Below are 18,413 nucleotides of genomic sequence, written 5' to 3' on the forward strand. Positions count from 1 at the left end.
AGCACACTGAGATGGTATTAGCTTACATCTGAAGAGAGCTGTTTAAGGTAGCTACTGCCGAACACCACACTCTCCAGGGCAGGGACGACAGATTCTTTGGTCTGTGACGGAGCACTTCGGTTCAGCCAGGTACTTTTCACTGGCCGGGGGAAGCTGGGAATGAAACAAACACACCTGAGTTGGGACAGAAATGACTTGAGTTTTCCTAGGCTTATTAAAACATAGTGGGCCGGCTGCAAGCTGGGAGCTGCTACCTCCAACAATATCAGCTGTAATAGCTATTATAATGCAAGACAATGAAATGTTAGAGAGATATATAGATATATACATGTAGAGTTTTTTAAGATTTGTTTTCATCATTTGTTTTTGACAAAAAACATCAACTTGCAAGCAATGTTGATTGTGACAAACTGATACAGATTTTAATAATGGTAACTTTCAATACTTTACCCATTAATGGAAAACTCTTTATGTTTATAAATCAACCAAGAAAGACAGAGAGCCCTGAACCTCTGCATACATGTGACCCTTACCATAACACAACTTTTTCTAATTTACATTAGCTGGTTCTGCAATAGTAGACTCCTGAAATACTTTAAAAAATTAGCATATTAGATCACGCAAAACTTACAAATTATTCTTGGACTGTCACAAACCAATCAATTTGCAGTACTAAACAAGTTTTAGTTTGTTCTAATGTGTTTTTTTAGTAACTTTAGTTTTTTTAGTTGTTTTCATTCAGTGAAACCTGTAAACAAAACACTGGGATAAGGACATCTTTATCTTCTGTAATTTGCAGCTAGCTTTGTTTTTGCTACTAATTTTATCCCCTGCATTAGCTTGTCCAACTAGTTACATAGTGAATTACTCTATATATGTCTTTTTCTGGTTTGAACTGATTATCAACATTATAACAAGTAATATACTGTACCTTGCTTTTTCTAAGCTGTATGGTAGCCTTCAGCAAATTCCACAAACCTTTTCGTATAGAAAATATTTTCCAGAGTAATAGTAATTTTATATCAGCGCATTCCACAAATTCATCGAGTTTACTGTTTTCATTCACATTATACTAGTAATGAAGGGAGTGCATGTGAGCACAGTGGTATTTCTGTACAGTGCAGCAGGTCATTTTGAGGTGATTCTACCACCTGACACGTGGCAGGAAGTGCAGCACAATATTTACCACAATAATATGGCATGGGGTGTACTTACCAAAACTCTAAGAGACATGCTACATTCATTGACAGCAGTGGTTGTTTTTAAACTGAAATTTCAAAATTTAAACTCAATGCAGTTATTCCTCTACCTGACATTATGAAACACAAATATGGAAATTAGTTGTCTTGCATGTTTTGTATAATTTTCTAATTAATTTTGTCTTCTGCATTAATGGCAATATTCCATACTGTAATGGCAAATAGTCGTTTATCAGCTACTAAACTACTGACAGCTAAGGACCGTAAGATTATGGTTCAGTCATACCTGCCTCACAGCCATAGCAAGAGAGAAAGGTTATTTTATATAACCTATTTTTATGTATAAAACTTTAAAAAAGGTTTATATAGGAAAAATTGGCTACTACAGTCAACGAAATACAGATCAGACATATGGATAAAGAACTTTTTATCACCTGATCTCTGCTGTGGGCTTGATGTTTAACATACTCCTCTTGTCCATATCGAATGCTTTTTACTTTGAAGGTAACAATTGCCCTATCAGCTGTCAGTTCTGCTCTCTGTGAGATCACATGGACCTCATCCATGTAGTGGAATTTTTTCCATTAATGCAGTAAAGTTCAATTATTTATAAATCACAGCTATTTTAGCTGAGGCTGTCTAAGCAGAAAGCCAGATGTTGAATTCTTCCTTTACAATCTCATGTAGGACCTGACACAAGTGTTCAGGAATGTGTAACACTGGTAGACCTCTAGCCTGACTAGGTTCCCTACCTGAACATTTCTACTCCTTCATCCTCACCACTTCATTCTACCCACAACATGACAGCAGTCTGTTATTCATCATTGAATCATGTAACAGAAACGTCAAAATTAAAATGTATTACCATTGCCCAACCCCAGTGGCTAAATTGTTGTTCCTGTTTTTAACATACTGTAGAGTATGATTTAATGAAAGCATACATCTTGTCATTACAAGAAATACATTTTGTGCAATCATATTACATTTAATGTTATCATCAGTGGAAGCTCCAAGTTAAAAAGGACGGGGATGAGGCTAAGAAAATATGTGTGAATTTCATGACACTCAACTCCCACTCACACCTTAAAATAGTTAAAATTTCCAATCAGAGCAGTGTTGTGTCAGTACTGGATTAATTAATATCATTTTAGATCAATTAATATTTTTTATTTTTTTACAAGAACAGCCTTGTTGAATAATCCATTGAATAATCTTCATGTGCTCTTTTTTAAAGAATACTTTCCTAAAGAACATACAGGTCATTACTGCATTGTTTAATATGACAGATCTCTGATGGAGAGACCAGTGTGCATAGTTCGAGGACTACATAGATGACTTGCATGTGACAATGGGATTTAATGTTTTTGGGAATTATTAACTAAAATAGGTGTAGCATAGGCTTAATAGGTTTATTTAGTTAGTTATTTAGATCTGTTTCATTACAAACTGATCGGTAATGGAGAATGCATAACAAGGATGCAGAACAAGTTTGGAATATCATTTACACACTATCCCTCACATAATTCATGGACCAGTCCTCTCTATGTGTGTGCACACATACATACATACATACACACACACACACATATATATACACACTGTATATTATATATGGACATATATATACAGTGTGCATATATATATGTGACACCTTATATATATATATATATATATATATATATATATATATATATATATATATATATATATATGGGAAAAATGGAATATAGAATAGAATATAATTAAATATGTATGATTAGAAAAGTAGAAACCCTTGCCAGAGCTCAATGAATACTGACACAGCTGCAAGTTTCCCTCAGACAAAAGATTCCTACATCATTAACCCAACAGGTGCCTGCATAACTCACAAAGGGAATTGGCATATGGAGTAATCAACTGACCTTATCAGTGGCTGATGTAGAGCAACCAAGGAGCCGTGCACAGTCACAGAGATGACTGACAGGTGAAAGTAATCAAACATGACGTTGACATGTTGATGGACACCGCGGTACAGGTTAAAGTGCAATCGAAGGGTGCGGCTACTGATCATTGGCATGGAGCTTAGATCCTCTGGCCTGGGCATATACAGAGAGACAGTATGGGATTGTTGCAGCCTCCAGTGCAATGAATTGAAACAATTAAAGCAGTTACACCAGTAGACTAATCACAAACTACCATCTGAACATTTGAAGAAAACATTATTTCACATCTAGTACCACTTTAGTTACCACAATAACATGCACAGAGAAAGAACAACTGCTGGTCATAATACTCATAAGGCTGTAGTATAGCAAGCTATGCTAAAGGAAAGTACTGTGTATGCCTTTTCCAGATCATTTTCATAGGCCAAGTTTATGATGTAAAGATAAGAATACAACTAAAATATTATTAAAATAAGGTCATTAGGTATGATACTGAATGATACAACAAATAATAATTAATAAATAATAAACATTCTTCTCTAAAAGGTCACAACTATCATGTCAAAGGCATCAATATTTACTAATTTACTATGAGATTTTCCCAGCAAGTATGACCTCTCCTCTGGATACATACGAATAATCCCCATCTGTGAAGTGCAAATCTAAAGAAAGCTGAAAGTCCATTTCATTGAGCAAATGTTCAACCTGCAACACAGAACATTGACACAAACACATCAGTAACAACTAGCTGTATAAATGGAGAAGGCATGTGGCAGTGTGACTATGGATGTATCCACCGTAAGCAGTATGTTTGCATGTTCTCCTGTTTAGTACAGATCGACTCAGACAATTTTTCTGAAGACCTGTGAGAGGTAAGTAAGAGGTAAGTTGCTTGCAAAATGCAAAATAACAATCCAAGCTAGGTGTCCAAGTTGTAAAAACTGGAAAGGAAACCATAGCGAGCTACAGACTCAGACAACTAGGTAGTTAGTTCTATAACTGACAATAAGGGTAGACAGGTATATGTTATATACTTGCCAGCATGTTTGTCCAAATATTGCCTTAGCTGGAGTAAATCCAGATCTAACACAAAAACAAGTTCATCTAGCAATGATCCACAACACTCTAAGCTGGGCATAGTATTTTAAGTCCATGACATCATGTGAATGTAACCTCAAAACTGCAGGAGCAGTAAGAGTTTAATTATTTTAGTGGGAAACAATAATCACAACCATAACCATAAGTAACCCTGATAGATAACAATGGTCTTGGCATGTTTTACATGCAGACTGATAATACAGTGTTACAAAAAATGTGACACCAATTCTCAAAAATTCTAGTGGTAGAGGTTATGAAATTTCATATGTCATGTGCTTGAAAAGAAAACCGGAGAAAACCAATTGAGACAACAACTGATTGAGATATGCATAGTAAATGAAAGCATATAATTATTCTGATATTGAAATCATGCATGTACATATGATACCTTCAGAATTGTAATGTAGCAGAGGTAATGGTGGAATGGGCACAAAAAGTCACACAGGGCTACGAGTCCTACCCTAACAAAAATAAAGAACTAAAATCTCTTTCCTTTTTCTATATTTCAGCACAGTGTTGAATGAAGATTGCTTATGCTTACCTTCTTTTCATCAAGTAGCAACTTTACTTTGAATATAGAGACATCATTGATAACAATTTCTTCATTCTTATAAAGGATCTGAAATGTTTTACTGCAGATGGTACCATTGTGGACTGTCGCAGAAGAAGCAAGATCTGACCCTGCAAAAAGAAAAAAAAAAAAAAAAAAAAAAGAACAACCAAAGACCATATCAAAGAGACCATATCAACTGCACTCATCCAGGTGAACTGGATCCCACAATCAGTATCAGTGCATGGGTATTGCATGTACCTTGCCCCACAGTCTGATGTTCATCAGTTGCTGTTGCGTTGGTGACAAACTTAAAATACATTATGTTGTGACTACAAAAAAAGAGAAACAGCAAAAAGAATGTTTGAGTAGATTTGGATTTTAATTTAATTAAAGAATTTAATAAAAAGAATATTTAAAGGTGTTAATACAGAAACAAAAGTCAACACTTCAATGAAAAACCTCACCAATAGATGAGTAACACTGTGCTAGTTAGCCAATTTATGAAATATGAAGGGGTCATAGCAATTCTTTTTAACCCTGTTCATATTACTCATTCATTATTTTGACTTCTAAAAACCAAAGAGGTGTGTCTAAAAACCAACCAGCATGTGTCTTTTGTCTTTTTATGACAGTCAATATTAATTGGATAATTAGCATTAATTTCAGGGCATGGTCACCATGGGGATGTGCATTCAACACACAAGAGTAGTGATTTATGTGCATAGGAAAAGAGGACATCACATGATAGTGGTTTCACTTTCTAAATGATACTTTTAAAAACCTAACCAGGACAAAACCTATGGCCAGGTATAGGTGAAGTGTCATGAATAGTATACCTGAACGATTCTGAATTTTAACCCCCCCCCCCCCCCCCCCCCAACACCAACACCACCGCCACCTTCCACAGAATGAGTTTTATTTCATATGTGAAGTTTCAAAGATTTGTCTCTGAAATTTCCTGTGCTCATATAATATAGTACACTAGATGAAAAATAATGCATCAAAAAATAAGCAAAATCAGCACTGCTGCGTCAGCAAGGAACCTACTGTATCTTGAGTGCTGGCTAAGTCTGGGTTCAAGCCCAGCCATGTCATCAGTCAAAAATGACCAAGAGACAACAGCAGCATAAAGAATGGCTCTGTTCTGCCTAGGACATGGGTACGTAGGTCGGTCAAAGTGTAGGGGGAATGTTAGTCTTCCTCACACGGGGTACCAGTTATGTAGGGGACATGCCTATCCCTACAGAGGCACCGGCCATTTTGCGAGGATAGTTAACATTCTTCAGTGAACATAATAATTACTAAAATGAGGTCTTTTAAGCCTATTAGAGCCCAGTTTGTCAATACAAAATTCAGACGAGATGACGATGTAATTAATAAAACAAGTTTATTTACACAATGCAGACAAACACTGATGAAACGACATAAACTAGAATATCTAAACAAACAGAACAGAAAATGAAGTAATGAATCAATCAGAGAAGGTTACTGTGAGACAGGACAAGACAGGAAGGGGAAACGTGATAATAAGGATGTGTGTGTTTCGGAGTGGTTATCAGCAGCTAAGTCAAACTACAGGAGATCATGAAGTGATAACCGTAGTCTGACATGCGCTGGCAAAACATAATTAGATGTGTGTCTAACCGTGAAAGTTACCTAACTTGACAAGTTTAGCTCAACTATTTGTCAATCTAAGTCAATCTAACCAGTCTCGTAATGGTAATTGTAACGGGGAAAAATTATCGTTGTACGAGTCGCGGATATGTCTAATCGCATCTCGTACAAGATCAAATCAGCTAAGCAATAAACGATGCCAGTATTAAATAATAATACTCATTGAGCTATTGAGGAGGGCCAGTCCATCAGACTTGAAGGGATGAAAGCTCATTTGTGGCAGGCCTACTGGGAGGCCGCAGTCCATTTTCCGTTGGAGGCTTCTGGGTTTGTCGCCCGAAGACAGATCCATTGCCTGACCATCATTGGGGAACAAATGCGGCGTCCAGGTCCATCACTAGAGGTCCGCTTATTCTGGCTTTCCTTGCCAGACACACATAAAAGAAGCGCTACATACTACCCGCAGCTAGGTCTTCTGGCATCCTTGCCAGGTACAAATTTCGTTGACACGGAATGACGAAGAGATCAGGTCATCTTCGCTGTCTTTTCGGCTCCAACCACTGCATCTGGGCATTTCGGTTTCTAAGGCTGTGTCATTCATTGTTGAAGGACTTGCTTCCAGAGCTGGTTATGGATTCATAACAGGTCGTACTGCAGAGTTGAGGATGAGTTCACGATGCATTGGCGGTGAGTTCAGGATAATTAAGTGCATCTGTTTCGGACTTCCCCCCCCTCCCAGAGCAAGGAGGGGTTCCGTAGCAGAGCTAGATGAGGTGTGATGCCATCTGCAACAGGGAGCCTGGGAGCCCGGGGACCCCCAGGGAACAGGGAGAACCGGGGAGCACTGCTTTTGCTGCACTTATATAGAGCCACTTCAATCGCTATAGTCCACATGGGAACACAGTTCGGTCACTGGTAGAAAACCTGCGCCTCTAATTGCCGCACCATCTGATTGGACGAGAGGAGCCCATGTAGATGCTATGTGACAAAGACCTGAGAATCTCCAGTGAACTGTGTGTGATCCCATAGGGGCTCACATTTCAGGTGTTAAGTGTCTCAGAGGTATTGCACGCATGGCTGTGCCAGGATGTTTGTGTTTATCTTAAACCAAGAGCAGTATCATGAAGCCTAACAATAAATGGCTTGATGTTCTTTTATGACCTGATAATCCGAAGATGCCAGAAGTAAGCATTGTAAGTAACTTGATTTTGGTTGTAGATATGTGTCCATATCTCCTACAAGAGTTTCCTTGTCTCACTGCTTTCTGACACCCTGAGATTTGTTAGATGCCTGCAAAACACTGAGATGATGTCTGTGGAGCAGCATATATCCTCAAATGAGCAGTGCCAAAAACAGCCACTGACTATATGCTATTGCATTAGAAGACTGACATCCTCTCATTTCAAGACTCCTGCATGAATGCAGACATTGTCATGTTGAGACAAGTCTAATGTACAATTTACAGTTCTAACCACGGCTTCATGAAGCTGAGAAGTGAATGCAATCAGCCAATATACTTACATACCAACAAGACTATAAAACTCACGCAGCACTACAGTGAGCCAAATCCCTATTGTAGGATGGGTGCAGCTTCACTGACGTCGTATGGGCAACCTGTAGCAGGGTGATGAGTCACAGGGTGCTGGAGAGCAGCGAGATGGGCAACCGCTGCTGATATACCAGAATTATACCATACAAAACAGAACTACTATGGGCTGATGGTCACTGTCGGCTGATGACACAATCTGATCAGTCCTGGGCCATAGAGCTCAACTTGTACTCAAATGAAGTGCCTTAACCACTGAGCTACTGATGAGCCAAAAAAATGTATTTTAAAATACGAATGTTCATACTCTATAAAATGACTACATTTCCAAATATTCATTAACAAACCCCTAATTCTACTTGTGTTTTGGAATGGAGGTACGATGCTGTGATAAGTGCAATGGGATACCTAGAAATGCAATGCTATAATAAAGCACTGCTGCAGAGCGTGTCATTGTAGAGTACTGGAATCATGGCTTTGGGTCAGTAATTACCTTGGTGCATAACTCTTGAATAAGTCAACAAAGAGATCACAAGATTTTTAATCTTGTTCAACCAATGCCTCAGCTGTGATGTAATTAAGTCCACGTTATGGAGATATTTGTGGGGAACATGAGTAAATCTGAAGATTTTATCTGTTGGATGCTGCTCGAGGGATTAAGGTTACAGTAAATGTAATGATAACTCAACACATGTACTGCACAAGAAAACAACTGCAGGAAATTTTCTGATGAACCTGCTTCCCAGTTTATCACAAAAGTTATAATTAGATTTGTCTATTTCTGCCAGCAATGCCACAGATGCTGGAGGGAAAGCGGCACATTTTCACCACGTGCCTATACCGATTGGAAACTTTTAGATATTAAGTGACTGTTAAGTATTAAATGAACCTGACTTCACCCAGCCATAGATTTATGAAAAAAGCATTGCACTAGACCAAATTAAATGCATTTATAGAATGTAAACAGTCAATTGATTAACAGGCTTAAATGCAGTCTGCTGGACTACTTTTTAAATTTGAAATGGTCTAGTTACTTCTGAATCATCACTCAGCCAACTTGAGTGCATGTAAGATGCATTTAATCAAAATGCAAAATCAATTCAAGTCCTTAAACAAAAAATAGACATCAATTTTGCAAACATCAGCCCCCTCCCTTGATGCTAATGAATGTTTGTCCACATATCATTTTTGACCCCTAAAAACAAACCAAAGTGGGCTAAGAGTACCACTTCTTTAGAAAAGCGAAGAACTGTTCGACACCAGGAGGGGTGGTGCGAGAGCAAATAAAACTGCTTGTGCATCTCTGTAGGACATTTCTGTTATCTCCCACATGCTGTGGGTGTTGTTGTAAAGGCACAGCCAGCAGTGTATCAGAAGGGGAGAGGAAAGCCTGTGGCTCAGACTGCATGTGGTACTGCTCCACAAAAAGTAATTTTTCACATCATTTGGGATGACAGTCTTTTAGCTTGAAAAAGCCAACTGTTCTTACTTCTTTTTCTTTTTCTCATTCCATTTGATTTTTTGTTATTTAACTCCCCCTAGAGCTTTTCAACTACACTTCTGAAACCTGGCCATTACCTTCAACTAGTATGGGATTGTGTTGTTTTGAGTTTTGTGTCAATAGAAAAAATACTTTTTGAGATATTTTAGATTTTACATTGAAAAACTTCCCATTGGCAAACATAAATAGTATGTTTAGAACGCAAATTTTCTATCAGCTGATGTCACAAAAGGACTGCTATAGGTGCCACAGACACAAACTGTCTCTCGCGCAAAAGTTGCCTGCTAAAGCAGCCACAGATACAGACCATCTCTGCAGCAAAACTTCTAACTGGGGGCTGTCAACTCTTATTCATCTGGTGTGACTGTCACTCTGTAAGCCTCAATCTCATACTCCCTTACAAGATCTCACACCAGATCTGGAACTAGAACTGGACTAGTAAGCAAAATAACGTAGACATATCCATGACAAGCACATGCATGTCTATGTGAGACAGTCTCAAATTGAAAATCTCACTCCAGCCAGCTCACCAAAGTTGGCAACTCTCTTAACATTACATTCTCTTAGTACACGGTCTTATCCAGAGCAACTTCCAGAACAATTACATAAGTGTATTCATTCAATCTGAATCAGGGACATTGTCAGACCAGACTAACAACACTCCCTGATGAGGGAATTTGGGCATAAAACTATTCACGCTCTACCCTAGGTTAACTTGTGCAACTTGGCTAGACAAGGGAAGCCAAGTATACTAATATACATCAGTGTAGGGCTGCCGCGATAACTACAATATTGCAATACCGCGGTATTGACAAGACAACTGCAGGGGATGGCAAGCAACTGCACAACCGCATGTGCGCACAAGAAACTATTTTTTTTTGTTTTTGCTCAACCGAAATGGTTTCTCATGAGCGCAAGAAACTTCGATTTTTTTTTCTCATGTCCCCTATTTTTTTTTTTTTGTTCATGTCCCTTTAGGGGCTCCGTAGATTTGCAGAAAGATTTAGGCTAAACAATTTGCCTTATTTATTTTCGTTTGACAATTTATATCTAGCCTAGGCTATAGGCTAGGCTTAATCCTTTTTTTCATAAAGGACAAAAGGCGTGTAGCCTGCCTTGCGTTCTTATTGCATCTCGTTGCCCTACTGTGTTCTGCATTTAACAATAAACAAGTACCGTAAAACTTCCAATAACAGCCGAGCCTCCAATAAGCGCAGGCCTCTTATAATCACGCAACCCTTTCAGTGAAATAAACGCCTGCCTCAAATAAACTCCGTGGGAAAATTATATTTATTTTTCGTGACTACAAAACGAAAGAGCAGTGGGTTAAAATGCTTACAGCAGTCCTATTTATTTTTGTGGCTAAAAAATGAAATAACACAAACAAATAATTTTTTACATTAGGCTAAACGAGGTCATTTTAGTGAATTCAATTTGCCTTATGCGTGTTCATCTGTTCACGAATTAGATTAAACATAAACAAACAAAACAAGCTGTCTTTCAGATCATGGTAGCCTAAATTTCCAGTGATACTGCTATTCTTGTAGACTGTGCTCTCCCATCATAGGTTGCAATGACAATGTTTAACTAACTTTATTAGTGATTCCTGTTTGAGTTGCTACCGAAGAGCACTGTATATTGTTTGTTAAGTAGGCTACTTGGGGGAAAAAAAAACATGGAGAATTTTCCTGGTCAGTTCCGCTACCAATAACTTGCAGAAGCCTGAGGGCTTTAGGTGAAATAAAGGCAGCTCCCTTATTATCGCCGAGTTTATCCAATAAACGGTGAAGTTAAGTAATTAAAGTAATTAAAGCAAATAAACGCCTGGCGTTTATTGGAAGTTTTAAGGTATTTAAATTGTTTTAAAACTGTGTCATCTTTGTCATTTAAAAAGCAACAATATACCTAATTGCCTAATGCCTAACAATAAAGCGTATATATATATATATATACAGTGCTGGCCAAAAGTATTGGCACCCCTGCAATTCTGTCAGATAATGCTCAATTTCTCCCAGAAAATGATTGCAATTACAAATGTTTTGGTAGTAATATCTTCATTTATTTTGCTTGCAATAAAAAAACACAAAAGATTAAGAAAAAAAAGTCAAATCAAGTATCAATTTACACAAAACTCCAAAAATGGGCCGGACAAAAGTATTGGCACCCTTTGAAAAATCATGTGATGCTTCTCTAATTTGTGTAATTAACAGCACCTGTTACTTACCTGTGACACATAACAGGTGGTGGCAATCACTAAATCACACTTGCAGCCAGTTAAAATGGATTAAAGTTGACTCAACCTCTGTCCTGTGTCCTTGTGTGTACCACATTGAGTATGGAGAAAAGAAAGAAGACCAAAGAACTGTCTGAGGACTTGAGAAGCAAAATTGTGAGGAAGCATGGGCAATCTCAAGGCTACAAGTCCATCTCCAAAGACCTGAATGTTCCTGTGTCTACCGTGCGCAGTGTCATCAATAGGTTTAAAGCCCATGGCACTGTGGCTAACCTCCCTAGATGTGGACGGAAAAGAAAAATTGACGAGAGATTTCAACGAAAGATTGTGCGGATGGTGGATAAAGAACCTCGACTAACATCCAGACAAGTTCAAGCTGTCCTGCAGTCCGAGGGTACAACAGTGTCAACCCGTACTATCCGTCGGTGTCTGAATGAAAAGGGACTCTATGGTAGGATACCCAGGAAGACTCCACTTCTGACCCAGAGACATAAAAAAGCCAGGCTGGAGTTTGCTAAAACTTACCTGAGAAAGCCAAAAACATTTTGGAAGAATGTTCTCTGGTCAGATGAGACAAAAGTAGAGCTTTTTGGGAAAAGGCATCAACATAGAGTTTACAGGAAAAAAAACGAGGCCTTCAAAGAAAAGAACACGGTCCCCACAGTCAAACATGGCGGAGGTTCCCTGATGTTTTGGGGTTGCTTTGCTGCCTCTGGCACTGGACTGCTTGACCGTGTGCATGGCATTATGAAGTCTGAAGACTACCAACAAATTTTGCAGCGTAATGTAGGGCCCAGTGTGAGAAAGCTGGGTCTCCCTCAGAGGTCATGGGTCTTCCAGCAGGACAATGACCCAAAGCACACTTCAAAAAGCACTAGAAAATGGTTTGAGGGAAAGCACTGGAGACTTCTAAAGTGGCCAGCAATGAGTCCAGACCTGAATCCCATAGAACACTTGTGGAGAGATCTGAAAATGGCAGTTTGGAGAAGGCACCCTTCAAATCTCAGGGAGCTGGAGCAGTTTGCCAAAGAATGGTCTAAAATTCCAGCAGAGCATTGTAAGAAACTCATTGATGGATACCGGAAGCGGTTGTTCGCAGTTATTTTGTCCAAAGGTTGTGCTACCAAGTATTAGGCTGAGGGTGCCAATACTTTTGTCCGGTCCATTTTTGGAGTTTTGTGTAAAATGATAATTGATTTAATTTTTTTTTCATTGTCTTTTGTGTTTTTTCATTGCAAGCAAAATAAATGAAGATATTACTACCAAAACATTTGTAATTGCAATCATTTTCTGGGAGAAATTGAGCATTATCTGACAGAATTGCAGGGGTGCCAATACTTTTGGCCAGCACTGTATATAACACTAAAATCAGTATAAACAAAGTAATTTGCAAAAAAAAAAAATAAAATAAATAAAAATAAAAATAAATGGCAGTAATACCGGTGTTGAGCCACCCTAAATCACCGCAGGGGAAATTCCTTCACTGTGACAGCCCTACATCAGTCACTACATCACAGTATCCAAAACATATTGCAATACTACACATGAAATAAACAGCAAGTACTACAAGTAGCAGGTTTTAGGGGGCAGGGATTGAGGAACCGATATGCAGTCTGAAGAGCTGGCTCTTCAGTCTGCTTCAGAAGATGATTCTGCTGTCCTGACCCCCATGGGGAGATTATTCCACCACTAAAGGACCAGTACAGGCAGGGATCGTGTTCGAAAGGAGTGACCCTAACTGGATGGGATAGTCAGTTGCCCATGGTAATGACCATGCTTGGCTTTTTCAAGCGAACTTAAAGTTTGTCCTTACATTTTCATCTCTAGTTCTTATTGCAGATGCAAATCTGAAGTCAAATTATTTTTTATTCATCTTTCTTAGGTAGCATGTTTGTCTTTTTTCCTTTTGGGTGTCAGGAAAACCTACTGAGCACCCTGAGTCACCTGGCTTGAAACTGTCAGATATGGCCATTGTTCAGTTGGGAGAAATGCTGCAGTCTCTCAAAATAAAAATAAAACATCTTAAACAGAGCAATGAAAGGAACTGGGCACAGGCTTTATCAATGGAGACAGGAAAGGGGAAATGACAAGTTTGCTGCAGGGACTACGGACCTGCAGAAACTGACCTGCAGGGTGCAGAAGGCTGGCCTCAAGCTTGTGAGGGACTCGTGTTGGGACTTTCATGCTGGCGCGGATCTGATAAAACCTGCATACAAGATAAGTGAAAAAAACCCACATGGTATACTTCATGTAGAAAAGGGGGTGTGAGAAAAATGATGCTACAGCCACTGTCATCTGAAAGCAATAATGCACAGTAAGAACCTCCTACTACAGAAGTATCTTCCAAACGTGAAACCTTGATCTGTAGAATGAGTGAGTAGTGTCTGCATTCATGTAAGAGAAAAAAAAAAACAAAGTGAAGCAATCCAGTGACAAGTAAGGGGCAACTCTCTGCCTGCAAGCCAAAACACCACATTAACATCTACTGCTAGCTAGCTAATTTATTTGTTCTCAGACATAGCATGCTGGACATTTCTTCTTATCACTAACTAGCTAGAAAGTCATGATAGGAAGGGGGCTGTCCAACAATGGATGCTGTAACCATACATTAACTTTTATACATTATACAGCCATACAGGTTATACAGCCAAACAGACTTTCTAATCTCAACAGATCAAGGCAAAATCCTATGTCAGTGGTCATGGTGTTTGACTGAGATTTCCACAAATACATTTAAAATGATACCAAACAAAAGTGGTGGTGCATTGAATTGCAAGCCAAAGACTCAAATTAACATTTTTTTTGGTGCTACCTCCTTACATTTCCTCATTGTTAGCTAATGAGTTAACAATAAAGTGAACAGCAACTCTTCAGCTGTATTTAATGAGACTACTACTTGCTTAAAAAGATATGCTGGAACTGTGCCAATTTATCTTATAAACCTAAAAGTAAAATGAATTTGCAAAATTATGGCTGGGACTGTATTTCCTAGAATGTCTTTTATGTCCTGGAATGTCTCCTGGGTGTTTATGTAATACTTCCCTTAAATTAATTACAAAACCATCAGTAGTGAAAGAGCACATAAAAATCTCCATCACTTTATATACTCAATAACTGTTTGTTTGTTTTTAATATTGAGTCTTTTATGAAAAAGCTGTTTAATTTCCAATCTCAGCAAGTCACAACAGAGGGAACCTAAAAGATCTGTGTCACGACGGAGGCTGGGACACAAACGCGGACCATGGGGTTTTCAGGTTCCAAGCGATTTATTTCGAAACGACAGGACACTTGTATACCAGAAGCAGGCAGGGTCCAAAAACAGAAAGGCAATCCGGGGATGAGACCAGGGTCGGGAACTGGAGCAGGCAGGGTAGGGAACCTGGCAGGCAGGCAGGCAATCAGGCAGTCAAGTTCAGGCGGCAGGCAGGAGTGAGATCGGGGCACAGGCAAGATCCGAGAACGGGCAAGGCAACAAGCAGAAAATATGGCGGGTACGAAACAGGTAGGGAAACGCTGTAACGAACTAGCAAACAAGACAGAGACAAGCAGGGCAGATATAGGGCTGGGCAGTTGAGGGGGATGGGAAACAGGTGTGCGGGAATGCAGGAGAGGGCAAAAGGCGGGTGGAGACAGGGCAGGGAGCAGGGCAGGGCTATAACACAAGGAAAAACAAAAGCACATAGACCGGGGGAAAACGAAAAACACAACAGCTAGGGGGCGGGAGTACTGACAATTTGTCAGTCTACCTTTGGGTTTCTCCCCATCTAACTTAGTATTCCTACACACTTTTGCAATATAAATACCTATTTATTGTGTCTACACAAAAGTCACAAAAATAATGGGGTACATATTGTTAAAATACCATATCAATATTGTGTGTGTCATCCATCAGCATCCAGCACTACTTTTTCCTGTCACTGGACACAGATTGTTGTAATTTGTACTTTACGCTTCCTAATACTTGTATCTTCAACCCTCTAAGATCATGTGCTGTTGAGGCAGCTCCTTGGCCCTGATCATAAAAGGCTAATGTGTCATGTGTAAAATGAAAGGTGATCAAAATGATTTAAAAGAAGAAAACAAATACCTTTATTTCCACCTTTATTATGACACCTATACAGTAACATATTAATTAGTATCTGATTATTATTGTTATTTTTCTGATTATAAGATATTTTCTAAGACTTGGTGTGGCTAGCTCCTACTATCTTATAACTGATGAGGACAAGCTTGGCTGGACTAAGATGAAAAATCCAGCATCTCACCAGACTTACTTTAGTTGTTACTGATGCTGGATTTATTCAGGGCGTAGTTACGTAGCTACCTGTATCACTGTAAATACTAACTAGATAGCTCATTTCAGCTAGATTTCTCATTAGTGTTAGCTAGTTTGTGATCTAGCTACTTTTCTTGTGCAAGCTTCCTTTAGCTAGGTAGCTAAATTAGCTAGCTGTTGTAATTTGGCTACCTAACAATCTGCTTGCTAGCTAACATTAAATAGCTATTTACCTCCATTGTGTGAGGACAGCTTGTCAGAAGCTCTTCTTGAAATCGCAAAACCAGAATAAAATTTGTGGGGTAGTAGATAGAAGGTAACCAAGCGGTTGCAGCGGTTGCAGCAGTTACGTCACTCCCTGAGACCTGGTTAACTAGCGTTGTTGCCGACAGGCTAGGGGCAATTCGCCTTTAGCTCAACTGGCAATGATGCTGGCTGTAAGGAGTTGGCAGTGAGCAGTGAGAACTCAGGTTTGAAACTCGCTCGCTCGCTGACCCACGTAACATCCATGCAAATACACAACACAGTTTATACCCGTTACATATGCAATTATGAGTAAGCAACCCATTGACCTATCAGAGATTTAGGTAGCATATCAGAGCCATCATAAGCTAATATTCTACAAATATATCTGGTAGATGGTTTTACTGATATTTTATATCACTTTTTCACTGTGTATTTGACTGTTTAATGTCTGTTTAGCTGAGGCAACTAATTCTGTACATAACATGTATAATTACACTGTAAAGAAATAAACATTTCTGATGCAAAACTGGTCATGGAAAAGGTCTGGACATTGGTGGAATACCCTGAATATTTGCAAGATTGTAAACATTCTTTCCAAAAGTCTTGTAATAATGCCATTTCTCTCTACTCTGAAATTTGAACTGATCCAAAAAACACCAATGTGTGTGAGGAGGGAATGAAATATAGTGCCTTGAAAGGTAGTGCACTACGAAGCCCACAATGATTTAAAGTTGGTTCTTTTGTAAGGCTGATGTTGACTATTTGAGTACTTCAGAAATTTTGCAATATAATATGCAACTCACCCTCTCTGAAACAGGTCTACATTGTAGAACTTAAGGAGCTCCAGAGAAAACTCCACAGTTGCCTGGACTTCACTCATGTTGTGATTCAAGTGCAGAACTCAACAATGTTTATTAAGTCCTCTGCATACCTGCGGATAGAAAGTTTCATTGTTACACACGACTCATGACAGCTGACAAGATAAGCAGGAGTGCACCTCCCCAGACCTTCCCAGTGCTGGATACTGTTACAATATTTTCAATATTTTAAACAAAATCTGAATGGAAACAAATTCTGATTGAATTCCTTGTTTATTCCTGATGTATATTTTTTACAACTTCTTGTTAAAACTAGGTAAAATGTATTGTTTCAATTGTATATGATGGAATCTCTTGTTATAGAGTAACAAGAATATTAAAGTAGATGACAAACCTCTTTTAAAAGCAGATGCCCACATACAGACTGCTTTTCAGTGCAAGCCATGAGTCACAGCTAAACAGGATTGACCAAGTTTACTTGTTCACTGCTCTACTATGCAGACAAATTCATTATAACTCAAGTGCATGGGCATAAACTCCACAATCTGATCATTCATCTATATCCTCAAAAATATTTTCTAAGTAAGAGCACTATATCCTCAGACTCCCTCTTGCAACTAGCAGAATGGTGTATATTATGTAATGACTTCTACTATCAGCTGCACCCCTATAGTTTTGGTATCATCCCTGCTCTTAACCTCTTTGTATCCTCTTTTGCAAGTAACTGCAGGTAAGAGTGTCTATTAAATGACCAAATGTACATATAAACAGGGTGTGAAAGCACTGTTTTTATCTCCTGGATGTTTTTGGTTAATGAAGCCACTACCCTAACCAAACTAATTTCTTGAGGAAATTGACTGTTACAAACCGAATAGGGAGGAAAACAACACATAGTTATCTAGAATTACTTATCTAATTTATTTAGCCTCTTCCCTGAGTTGAGTTTACCTTGTGGGAATGGGAATACATGGCTAAATCAAATGTAAGCAGATGAGCAAATGGCTAAAAGTACTAACAATTACTGTGCAGTGAGTCAAAATCATTCAATGGCTGCAGCAAGAAAAGTTGTACTAAAAAGGAAGACTTGTGCAAAAAAGTATGAAAAGGAAGCTCAATAAAGGTTATACAAGAGGTTTCTTGTTAATATAAACTCAATCATTCTCATAAAGCAGGCTGTCTGACTTAAAACAATGTAGAAAGAACAGAACTGCCATTAATTATTCAGTAATTATTTACTACTCAGGCAGAGTAAAGAATCAATTTTACACAGAAAAACTATCTGGACAGATTCTAGATTCCAAGACCTGCCAACAACTGAGGAACTCTGGCATTGCAAATAATAATAAATTCATCTGTTCTTACAATACATATGTATTTTCTCATCATCACAATGTTAGGATAGAAATA

General features: G+C 38.7%; 1 protein-coding gene across 4 annotated transcripts in view; it reads right to left on the reverse strand.

Annotated features, from left to right (window-relative positions):
- Nucleotides 1-18,413, reverse strand: part of LOC118792261 (protein FAM135A-like) — a 106,883-nt gene that overhangs the window by 68,140 nt on the left and 20,330 nt on the right. For 3 of the 4 annotated variants that reach the window (XM_036550090.1, XM_036550081.1, XM_036550072.1), the window contains exons 3-8: nucleotides 16,992-17,119; nucleotides 13,793-13,872; nucleotides 4,761-4,900; nucleotides 3,756-3,826; nucleotides 3,101-3,274; nucleotides 27-153 (exon numbers count right to left, since the gene is read on the reverse strand). In XM_036550090.1, coding sequence (XP_036405983.1) covers nucleotides 27-153; nucleotides 3,101-3,274; nucleotides 3,756-3,826; nucleotides 4,761-4,900; nucleotides 13,793-13,872; nucleotides 16,992-17,068 — 669 coding nt within the window. In that variant the 5' untranslated portion in view covers nucleotides 17,069-17,119. Of the gene's footprint in view, nucleotides 1-26; nucleotides 154-3,100; nucleotides 3,275-3,702; nucleotides 3,827-4,760; nucleotides 4,901-13,792; nucleotides 13,873-16,991; nucleotides 17,120-18,413 lie in introns of those variants that run through there. The other variant, XM_036550098.1, reaches the window with a different exon arrangement.

This window comes from Megalops cyprinoides, chromosome 1 (assembly GCF_013368585.1).
Source record: "Megalops cyprinoides isolate fMegCyp1 chromosome 1, fMegCyp1.pri, whole genome shotgun sequence".
In the NCBI taxonomy this organism is placed as follows: Eukaryota; Metazoa; Chordata; class Actinopteri; order Elopiformes; family Megalopidae; genus Megalops; species Megalops cyprinoides.